Source organism: Homarus americanus, unplaced genomic scaffold (assembly GCF_018991925.1).
Source record: "Homarus americanus isolate GMGI-L3 unplaced genomic scaffold, GMGI_Hamer_2.0 scaffold57185, whole genome shotgun sequence".
In the NCBI taxonomy this organism is placed as follows: Eukaryota; Metazoa; Arthropoda; class Malacostraca; order Decapoda; family Nephropidae; genus Homarus; species Homarus americanus.
Genome location: NW_024717524.1, coordinates 55,456 through 67,897, shown reverse-complemented (window position 1 = coordinate 67,897; position 12,442 = coordinate 55,456). Strand labels below are relative to the sequence as shown.

The following is a 12,442-nucleotide window of genomic DNA, read 5'->3' as shown; positions in this document are numbered from 1 at the left end:
CGGATTAAACACACAGCAGACACGGATTAAACACAGCAGACACGGATTAAACACACAGCAGACACGGATTAAACACACAGCAGACACGGATTAAACACAGCAGACACGGATTAAACACACAGCAGACACTAATGGAAACACCCGACAGCAGATTACAAACAAGCAGAGGGTGACAACTTTCTTCTGCTTGCTCTGCTGTTTGCTCTGCTGTTTGCTCTGCTGTTTTCGTGATGTCAACAGCAGCAGAAGACGAGGTAGAAGACGATGACGAAGACGATGACGATTAGACGAGGGGAAAAAAATAGCGAACGATGGTAATATATAAAACGTACAATAACGACGTGTGAGAGAGAGATAGAGAGATAGAGAGAGAGAAAGAGAGATAGAGAAAGAGAGATAGAGTTCGTTAGCTATCTCTCAACGCAACTTAACAAACCCAAACACACTTAGTGGAGAGGGGGAGGAGTGGGGAGGGTAGTTAGAGAAGTATAGAGGTTTAAAGGGAGGTGATACTAGGGAAAAGGAGAAGGGATAAATATATATATAGGTAAGGAGGGAGAGACAGGGGTGTGGTAGGTGGAGCAGGTGAGACAGGAGGAGAGTTTGGGTCTGAGGAAGCCCAACTCTTGTGGGGAATGTGGGCGTTGAGAGAGGTGAGTTACAGTGATGCCAACAGTTGATTTTCTCTACAATTCTCTATTTCTCTTCCTTTCTCTCTCTTTCTTTCTCTCTAATTCTTACCTATCTCCTCCATCATCTTCTTCTTCTTCTTCCTACTACATAACCTCTTCTCCCACAAACGTAGATAACCCACCATAAATATCCCCGACATGTGGCCCTTCCCTACACTCCCACAGTTACCAGTTCGCCTTAAAATGTTCAATAATAATTCTTCTATTTTTCGTTTATTTTCTTTACGATTATTTATGGAAGTTATTGTTTTTTGGTGTTATATTTTGTTATTTAATCTGTTCTTGTTCTTCCTTTTGTTATGAATTGTGGTACGTGGATGTTATTCTCTCTCTCTCTCTCTCTTCTTTCTCTCTCTCTCTCTCTCTCTCTCTCTCTCTCTCCACAAATCCTGTGACAGTATATGCAAATTCATGGTAGAATCTCACGCCTTCGTCGATAGATAAAGTGAGAGAGAGAAGTCATTTACAAAGGAAACAAAATAACATCTAGTGAACATTTTAGTTTGTTATGTTCTATGTAAGAGTTATGTTATGTTGTTATTATGTTATGTTGTTATTATGTTATGTTGTTATTATGTTATGTTGTTGTTATGTTATATTTGTTTGTTATGTTGTATGTTTGTTGTATGTTGTGTTGTTGTATATTTGTTGTTATGTTTTGTTATTATGTTATTATTTATGTTATATTTATTTATTATATTTATGTTGTTATTTATATTTATATTTGTTTATTTATATTTATATTTATTTATGTTATGTTATATTTATTTATTATGTTTTATTTATATTGTATATTTGTTGTTATGTTATGTTATTTATTATATTTATTGTTATGTTTATTTGTTGTTATGTTATGTTTAGTTATTTATGTTCTGTTATTTATTATTTTATATTTATTTGTTATGTTATGTTTTTGTTATGTTATTTTGTTATTATATTTATATTTGTTGTTATGTTATTTAGTTGTTATATTATATTTATTGTATGTATATTTATTTATTATGTTGTATTATGTTATGTTTTATTTATTATGTTATATTTGTGTTATGTTATGTTGTTATATATTTATTATTATATTTTTATTATATTTTTGTTATGTTATGTTCTATTTATTATTATTTTATTATGATATTTGTTATTATATTTATGTTATGTTTGTTATTATGTTGTTGTATGTTATGTTATTGTTATGTTATGTTGTTATTATATTGTTATGTTATGTTGTTATTATTTTATATTTGTATTTATATTTATTTATATTTATATTTATTTATTATGTTTATTATATTTGTTATTATATTTATGTTGTGTTATGTTATTTATGTTATTTTGTTATTATGTTATTATTATGTTGTTATTATGTTGTTATTATGTTATGTTATGTTGTTATGTTGTTATGTTGTTATTATGTTATTGTTATGTTATGTTGTTATGTTATGTTGTTGTTATGTTATGTTGTTATTATGTTATTATTATGCTATTATTATGTTGTTATTATGTTATTATTATGTTGTTATTATGTTGTATTATGTTATGTTCTGTTATTATTGTTATGATGTTGTTATTATGTTGCTGTTACTATGTTATTATGATGTTGTTATGTTATGTTAGTTGTTAGGTTGTGTTGTTATGTTGTTATGTTATTGTTATGTTGTTATTATGTTGTTATTATGTTGTTATTATGTTGTTATTATGTTGTTATTATGTTATGTCTGTTATTATTATGTTATGATGTTGTTATTATGTTGTTATTATGTTATGTTGTGTTATGTTGTTATGTTATGTTGTTATTATGTTATATTATGTTGTTATTATGTTGTTATTATTATGTTCGTTATGTTATGTTGTTATGTTGTTATATGTTATTGTTGCGTTATGTTGTTATTATGTTATGTTGTTGTTGCGTTATGTTGTTATTATGTTATTATTATGTTGTTATTATGTTGTTATTATGTTGTTATTATGTTGTTATTATGTTGCGTCCTGTTATTATTATGTTGATGCGATGTTGTTATTATGTTATGTTATGTTATTATGTTATTATTAGTTGTTATTATGTTATTGTTATGTTATGTGTTATTAGTTGTTATTATGCTTGTTATTATGTTGTTATTATGTTGCGTCTGTTATTATGTTATTATGATGTGTTATTATGTTGCGTTATGTTGTTATTATGTTGTTATGTTGTCATTGCGTTACGTTATGTTATGTTGTTATTATGTTGTTATTATGTTGTTATTATGTTGTTATTATGTTATGTCTGCGTTATTATGTTATTATGACGTTGTTATTATGTTGCGTTATGTTATTATGTTGTTATTGTTATGTTATTATTGTTGTTGTTGCGTTATGTTGTGTTATGTTGTTATGTTATGTTGTTATGTTGTGTTCTGTTATTATTATGTTATTACTATGTTGTTATTATGTTGTTATTATGTTATGTTATGTTGTTATGTTGTTATGTTGTTATTTATGTTATTGCTGTTATGTTGTTATTATGTTGGCGTTGTTGTTATGTTATGTTATGTTGTTATGTTATGTTGTTATTGTTATGTGTTGTTATGTTATGTTGCTATGTTATGTTGTTGTTATGTTATGGTTGTTGTTATGTTATGTTGTTATTATGTTATGTTATGTTGTTATGCTTGTTATGTTATGTTGTTATTATGTTATGTTGTTGATTAGTTATTTATGTTGTTATTATGCTTTGTTATTGTTATGTTATGTCTGTTGTTAAGCGTTGTTATTGTTGTTATTATGTTCTATGTTGATTATGTTAAGTTTGTTGTTATGTTTATGTTGTTATTAGCGTTATGTTGTTGTTATGTTATGTTGTTATTAGTGTTATTATGTTGTTATTATGTTGTTATTATGTTGTCTTGTTGTTATGTTATGTTGTTATGTTATGTTGTTATTATGTTATTATTATGTTGTTATTATGTTGTTAAGGCTGTTGATATGTGTTGGTGTTATGTTATGTTATGTTGTTATTATGTTATGTTGCGTTGTTATGTTGTTGTTATGATGTTGTTATGTTGTTATTATGTTGTTATTATGTTATGTTCTGTTGTTAGTTGAGTTTTGTTATTATGTTATTATTATGTTGTTATTATGTTGTTATTATGTTATGTTCTGTTGTTATTATGTTACGTTGTTGTTATGTTATGTTGTTATTATGTTATGTTTTCGTTGTTATGTTATGTATATTATGTTATTATTTATGTTGTTATTATGTTGTTAATATGTTATGTTCTGGTTGTTATTATGTTATGTTGTTGTTATTATGTTATGTCGATTATTTTATTATTAGTTGTTATTATGTTGTTATTATGTTATGTTCTGTTGTTATTATGTTATGTTGTTGTTATGTTACGTTGCGTTGTCAGCGTTGTTGTTATGTTATGCTGTTGTTATGTTGGCGTTGTTATTATGTTGCGTTGTTATTATGTTATTATGATGTTGTTGTTATGTTGCTGCGTCTGTTGTTGTTATGTTATGTTGTGTTGTTATTATGTTGCGTTGTTGTTATGTTCTGTTGTTATTATGTGTGTTCGGCGTTTGTCGTTATGTTGTATGTTACATGCCGCGTTGTTGTTATGTTGGCGTTGTTAGTCTTCGTTGTTATTATGTTATGTTATGTTGTTATTATGTTATGTTGTTGTTATGTTATGTTGGTTATTATGTTGGTGTCTATGCTATTATGTTATGTTTGCTGTTATTATGTTGCGTTGTTGTTATGTTTGTTGTTATTATGTCTCGTCTTGCTGTTATGTGCTGTTGTTGTGCGTTCTGTTGTTATTATGTTATGTTGTCGTATATTGTTCGTTGTTATTATGTTCTGTTCTGTTGTTGCTAGTTATGTTATGTTGTTATTACGTTATGTTGTTGCTGCGTTATGTTGTTAGTTATGTTCTGTTGTTGTTCTTGTTATGTTGTTATTATGTTATGTTATGTTTAAGTTGTGTTATGCTGTTGTTCATGTTATGTTGTTATTATGTTCTGTTATGTTGTTGTTATGTTATGTTATGTTGTTATTATGTTCTAGGTTATGTATGCATGTTGTTATTATGTTCTGGTTGTTATGTGTTATGTTCTGTTGTTATTATGTTGCGCGTTGTTATTATGTTATGTTGTTGTTGCTATGTTGTTGGTTATGTTATGCCTTGTTGTTATTATGTTGCTATGTTGCTGTTATTATGTTATGTTGTATGTTATTATGTTATGTTGTTGTGTTATTATGATGTTGTTATTATGTTGGGTTGTTATGTTATGTTGTTATTATGTTCGTTCTGTTGTTATTATGTCTTTGTCTCTGTTGTTATTATGATGTTATGTGTTGTTATGTTATTATGTTATGTTGTTATTATGTTACGATGTTGTTATTATGTTATGTTCTGTTGTTATTATGTTATGTTGTTATTATGTTATTATTATGTTGTTATTATGTTGTTGTTATGTTAGTCTTGTTGTTGTTATGTTGGCGTTGTTGTTATGTTGCGTTGTTATTATGTTGGCGTTGTTATGTTACGTTGTTATTATGTTATTATGTTGTTATTGGCATGTTGTTATTATGTTATGTTCTGGTTGTTATTGGCGTTGTTGTTATGTTATGTTATGTTGATATTATTTTTATTATTGTTGTTATTATGTTGTTATTATGTTGTGTTTGGTTATTATGTTATGTTGTTGTTGATGTTATGTTGTCATGTTGTTGTTATGTTGATGTTGTTGTTATGTTATGTTGTTATTATGTTATGTTGTTATTGTGTTATTATGTTGTTATATGTTATGTCTTGCTGTTATTATGTTGTGTTATGTTGTTATTATGTTGGTTGTTATTATGTTATTATTATGTTGTTATTATGTTGCTATTGTTGGCGCTGGTTGTATTATGTTATGGTGTTATGTTGTTGTTATTATGTTAAGGGTTATGTTGTTATGTTATGTTGTTGTTATGTTATTATTATGTTGTTGTTATGTTGTTATATGTTGCGTTATGTTGTTGTTATGTGTTGTGTTATGTTATGTTATGTTATTATTATTATTTATGTTGTTATTATGTTGTTATTATGTTATGTTCTGTTGTTATTATGTTGCGTTGTTGTTATGTTTTATGTTGCGTTATCATGCTGTTATGCGTTATGTTGTTGTTATGTTGTTGTTGTTATTATGTTAGGTTATTATGTTATTATGATGTTGTTATTATGTTGCGTCTCAGTTGTTATTATGTTATGTTATGTTGTTATGTTATTGTTGTTGTTATGTTGTTGTTATTGATATTCTGTTCTGTTGTTGTTCTGTTCTGTTGTTATTATGTTATGTTATGTTGTTATTATGTGTTGTTGTTATGTTATGTTATTATGCAGTTCGTTCTGTTGTTGTTATGTTATGTTGTGTTGTTATTATGTTCTGTTGTTATTATGTTATGTTGTTATTCGTTCTTGTTGTTATTATGTTCTGTCTGGTTATATGTTATGTTCTGTTGTTATGTTATGTTGTTATTATGTTATGTTGTTGTTATGTTATGTTGTTATTATGTTCTGTCTGTTGTTATTATGTTCTGTCTTGTTGTTATTACGTTGGTTATGTTGTTATTATGTTGTTGTTATGTTATGTTGTTATTATGTTGCTATGTTGTTATTATGTTATGTTTCTGTTGTTATTATGTTATGTTGTTGCTGTGTTATGTTGATTATGTTTCTGTCTGTTGTTAGTGTTGCGTTATGTTGTTAGTGTTATGTTGTTGTTGCGCGTTCTGCTGTTATTATGTTCTGTTCTGTTGTTATTAGTGTTATGTTATGTTATGTTATGTTGTTGTTATGTTGCGTTGTTATTGTTCGTTGTGTTTGCGGTATTTATGTTGTTATTACGTTATGTTATGTTGTTATGTTATTATGACGTTGTTATTATGTTATGTTGGTTGTTATTATGTTGTTATTATGTTATGCTGTTATTATGTTATTATGATGTTGTTATTATGTTATGTTATGTTGTTATTATGTTGGCGTTGTTGTTATGTTATGTTGTATTATGTTATGTTCTGTTGTTATTATGTTCTGTTTATGTTATTATGTTGCGTTATGTTGTTATTTATGTTGTTATTATGTTATGCTGTTATTGCGTTATTGGCGATGTTGTTATGTTATGTTATGTTGTTATTATGTTGCGTTGTTGTTATGTTATGCTTGTTATTATGTTCTGTTCTGTTGCTGTTATGTTATGTTATATGTTATTATGTTCTGTTGTTATTATGTTATGTTGCTGTTTATGTTCTGTTGTTTATTATGTTGGCGTTATGTTGTTAGTCGTTGTTGCAGTGCGCTGTTATTATGTTCGTTCTGTTGCATATGTTCTGTTCTGTTGTTATTATGTTATGTTATGTTGTTATTATGTTGTTATGTTATGTTGTTATTATGTTATTATGATGTTGTTATTATGTTATGTTATGTTGTTATTATGTTATGTTGTTGTTATGTTATGTTGTTATTATGTTCTGTTCTGTTGTTGTTATGTTATGTTATGTTGTTATTATGTTCTGTTGTTATTATGTTATGTTGTTATTATGTTATGTTCTGTTGTTATGTTATGTTATGTTGTTATTATGTTATGTTATGTTGTTATGTTGTTATGCTCTGTTGTTATTATGTTATGTTATTGTTATGTCATGTTATTCCTTGGTCATGGTTGGTATTTAAACAAGTTTCTCCAGATCACCTGAAGATTAGCACCCCAGCTTATTTTACCTGATGATTAATTAAGAACTGTAACGCTACCTGGGGAGGGTTAGGTTAGGTTAGGTTAGGTATGGTTGAGGTTATGTAGTAGGTTATGGTTAGGTGAATAGGTTATATGGTGGTTAGGTTAGGTTTATGAGTTATGGTTAGGTTATTGTTAGGTTAGGTTAGGTTATGTTGAGGTAGGTTATGGTTAGGTTAGGTTAGGTTGAAGGCTATGGTTAGGTTAGGTTAGGTTAGGTTATGGTTAGTTAGGTTAGGGTTAGGTTAGGTTAGGTTAGGTTAGGTTATGGTTAGGTTATGGGTTGAGGTTATGGTTGTGTTAGGGTTAGGTTATGGTTAGGTTGTTAGAGTTAGGTTATGGTTAGGTTAGGTTATGGTTAGGTTAGGTTAGGTTATTGTTAGGTTATGGTTAGGTTAGGTTAGGTTAGGTTAGGGTGTCTAATCTTCAGGTGGTTGTTCTCCCTCAGCGCTGACCGCCGCCCACCACACTGTAAACATTATACCGTTGTGTTTACATTGCTGGCTCACACCTGCCCAAACCCGCCCACACACACCTGCCTATACCCGCCCACACACACCTGCCTATACCCGCCCACACACACCTGCCTATACCCTCCCACACACACCTGCCTATACCCTCCCACACACACACCTGCCTATACCCTCCCACACACACACCTGGCACCGGCAACTCCGCTCTGGTCCACTGTCTGATAGGTTGATATAGAGTGTATACAAACTATGTACAATAATAATATCATATTACACGCACACACACACACACACACACACACACACACACACACACACACACAGGTATACAAACAATGTACACAAGGTCAGCATCTCCAAACAGTATCTCGTCAGGATGGGTCTGGTGACTTCCCAAATGCTACCTGCAACTCGTCATGTCCCGAGAGGGTTGGTATGCCTAGTTCTGTGTCCCGGGAGGGTTGGTATGCCTGGCTCTGTGTCCCGGGAGGGTTGGTATGCCTGGCTCTGTGTCCCGGGAGGGTTGGTATGCCTGGCTCTGTGTCCCGGGAGGGTTGGTATGCCTGGCTCTGTGTCCCGGGAGGGTTGGTATGCCTAGCTCTGTGTCCCGGGAGGGTTGGTATGCCTATCTCTGTCTCTCGGGAGGGTTGGTATGCCTGGCTCTGTGTCCCGGGAGGGTTAAGAACATAAGAATGGAGGAAACTGCAGCGGGCCTATTGGCCCATACTGGGCAGTCCCGTTTACACCCAACCCCTATTGCTCATATAAGCATCCAACCTATGTTTGAAGCTATTCAGCGTATTCGAGTTAATGATGATATTTGGTAACTTGTTCCATTCATCCACTGCTCTGTTTCCAAACCAGTGTTTACCTATCTCGCGCCTAAATCTAAATTTGTCTAATTTAAACCATTGTTACGAGTTCGCTCCAGGTTGATAGTTTGAGTACCTTTGTAATGTCCCCTTTGTTTAGCCCTGACTTCCACTTATACACCTCTATCAGGTCGCCCTCGCTCTACGTCTCGAGGAGTGCAAATTAAGATGCTTTAACCTGTCTCTATACTCAAGGTTCCTAATGCCCGATTAGTCTTGTCATTCTCCTGAATTCTTTCCAAGGATTCTATATCCATTCTGTAATACCGTGACCAGAACTGAACTGCGTAATCCAGGTGTGGTCTCACAAGAGCAAGATACAGTTTTAGGATGACCTCGCTAGTCTTGTAACTAACACTCCTTTGTATGAACCCAATTACTTTATTAGCCTAGTTACGAGCAAAAACACATTGTTTACTTGGCTTAAGGTTCCTACTTATCATTACTCCTAAATCTCTCTCGCAGTCGGATTTCTCTATGGCATCGTTGTTCATCTGGTATCTGGTTTCCTTGTTTACATCTCCTATACTGAGTACTTTACATTTGTCCACGTTGAATTTCATCTGCCATTTTTCAGACCATTCGAAAAATTTATTTAGATCTTCCTGTAGTTTTCCTGAGTCCTCGTCAGATTTTAATAACACGTCCTATTTTAGTGTCATCAGCAAATTTACTTATGTTGCTGTCTATGCCGATATCTATGTCGTTTAGTGCTATAATAAATAATAATGGGTCCAAGTACTGAGCCTTGGGGAACTCCACTTGTGACGTTGCTCCAATGGGACTTAGTGCCGTTAATGCTCACTCGCTGTTTCCTGTCCTGCAACCACGCCCTAATCCATTTAAGGATGTTACCTTTGATGCCATGTGCTTCTATCTTTCTAATTAGTCTTTCGTGGGGGACTCTGTCGAAGGCTTTGCTAAAGTCGAGATATACCACATCATAATTGTGCCCCTCGTCCACCGATTCGAAAACTGATGAAAAGAATGTTTATAGATTAGTTAGACAAGAACGTCCGCTTGTGAAGCCATGCTGGGAATCATTGATCAATCGGTGCTTCTCCAGGCATTTCGAATAGAATTTGAAATGATTGCTTCCAGTAATTTGCCTCATTGATGTTAGACTGATTGGGCGGTAGTTAGAGGATAGTGATCTATCCTCCTTCTTGAAAATCGGTATTATATTCGCTATCCTCCAGGATTCTGGTACTACACCTGTTTTTAAGGACATGTTAAACAACTTTGGTAAGGGCATACTAAGCTCTTCCTTACATTCCTTTAATACTCTGGCAAATATCTCATGGGGACCAGGTGACTTAATAGGCTTTAGTTTGTCTGTTTGTCTTTAGTTAGTCAGTATGCCTGACTCTGTGTCATGGGAGGGTTGGTATGCCTGGCTCTGTGTCCCGGGAGGGTTGGTATGCCTGGCTCTGTGTCCCGGGAGGGTTGGTATGCCTGACTCCATCTGGTAACCCAACACCATATTAATTACACGGGAAATAAAAACAACATTGTATTATGTTAAACTATACAGAAGAGGAATGACCATATACCATTATCTATGATCCGCGGTGTGTTAATGTTTCATATAGCGGTCAGATACTTTTTTGGGGACGTACTGTGATATAGACGGGGAGGTAAACAACATAGACGGGGAGGTAAACAACATAGACGGGGAGGTAAACAATGGTAAACAGAAAAGCGATTCGAATATGGATAAGTAAACAAAGCGTCCATATTGCTTATTGCCAGTACCTGAGGGGTAGAGGGGGAGGGGAAGAGGAAGGGGTGAAGGAGAGGGAGAGGGGAGGAAGAAGGAAAGGGGTGGGAATAAAGAGAGGGAGATAGGGGAAAGGAGGAGGAGGTACCTGGATTATTATTATTATTATTATTATTATTATTATTATTATTATTATTATTATTATTATTATTATTATTGTTTTATGATAGCTAAAAAATATGGTTCTCTCTCTCTCTCTCTCTCTCTCTCTCTCTCCGTTTTTACGCAATATTTTCAGTTAACAAAAATAAACAATATAAGTATTATCGTCTAATATTTTGGGTAATAAATAGAAAACTTGCTGTCAGGTGTGTGTGTGTGTGTGTGTGTGTGTGTGTGTGTGTGTGTGTGTGTGTGTGTGTGTGTGTGTGTGTGTGTGTGTGTGTGTGTGTGTGTGTGTGTGTGTGTGCACCACTAATTGATAGTGCTGTGATGCTGGGGATATCAGGAGTTTCGACCATTTTACATGTGGGTTGGATGGATACTGTCGGGGGTAGGGTGGGGGTAGGGGTGGGGGGGGGGGGGCGTATGTACACAATGACTGACAGAGAGAGAGAGAGAGAGAGAGAGAGAGAGAGAGAGAGAGAGAGAGAGAGAGAGAGAGAGAGAGAGAGAGAGAGAGAGAGAGAGAGAGAGTAGAGAGAGAGAGAGAGTTTACATACCACAGGAAACATTAAAATTATTACATCACTCTACAGCAACAAGTTCACACACACACACACACTACACACACACACACACACACACACACACACACACACACACACACACACACACACACACACAGTAATATCCAGGTGATAAGATTCTTAATTAAGAATAATGGCCAGGTAAGATAGGGCAGGGTGAGGGAAGGAAGGAGAGAGAGAGAGAGAGAGAGAGAGAGAGAGAGAGAGAGAGAGAGAGAGAGAGAGAGAGAGAGAGAGAGAGAGAGAGAGAGAGAGAGAGAGAGAGAGAGTGCTACGTCACGGAACATCCTCGTCACCCCGCCGACAGACACAAGGTCATGACACCTCAGCCAAACACCAGTATTCAGTACCATTTCTGCAGCAGTGGGTCCTCCTGCAGGCGCTGTAGAGGTGCAGTGCAGTTCATTCTTAAGGTCCTTGCTGTGTGTGTTTGTACGTGCGACCGACAGCGTGTGTGTGAGTGTGTGTGGGAGCATTTGCGTTTGTCCTTGACCATGAGCGCTCCCACACTACCACCAATAACCACTCACGCCACCAACACCACTACCACACACTATCACTATCACTATCACCTCACTCTCATTATCATCACTATCACCTTCTCCTCTTCCTCATTATCCTTCACTGTACATCACCTTCAGTTTTCCATTCTCTGTAATCCTTTCATTTCAATATCCTGTTAAATCAATCACATCTCAGGTTAATTAACACACCAGGTAGACAATGAAGGTCAGAGGTCAGGTGGTGGTGATCGGAACACCTGTATGGGCATATGAGGGTCACCAAAAGGTTTAAGAGATGGAGGGCTTATGGGGGAGGGGGTGGGCTGGATGGTGGGCTGATGGTGGGCTGATGGTGGGGGGAGGAGGAGGAGGGGGGTAATACGTCTCTGACCACGCGCTGTGTTGCCTGTGTGGCGTGCAGGTACACTGAACACCGCCAGCCAGGTGATGATGACAGAGGTGGGACACACACACACACACACACACACCACCCGCGCGCACACACACACACACACACACCACCTCGCACACACACACACACACACATACCTCTTTTTTCACTTCACCTGCCCACCTGTCTAGTACTCGTGGGGTGAGGTTAACAAAGAACCTATAGTTGTTCCTCAAGGTAATGGTTCTGTTAGACTCTCAAGGTAATGGTTCTGTTAGGACTCTCA

General features: G+C 34.4%; 1 protein-coding gene across 1 annotated transcript in view; it reads right to left on the bottom strand.

Annotated features, from left to right (window-relative positions):
- The window catches only part of LOC121858909 (nuclear factor 1-like), a 32,606-nt gene extending 20,498 nt beyond the window's left edge, over window positions 1–12,108 (bottom strand). Inside the window, 1 exon segment of the mRNA XM_042355562.1 lies at window positions 11,613–12,108. Within this exon segment, the coding sequence (XP_042211496.1) occupies window positions 11,613–11,738 (126 nt within the window). The 5' untranslated portion in view covers window positions 11,739–12,108.
- Between the last annotated feature and the right edge of the window lie 334 nt (window positions 12,109–12,442).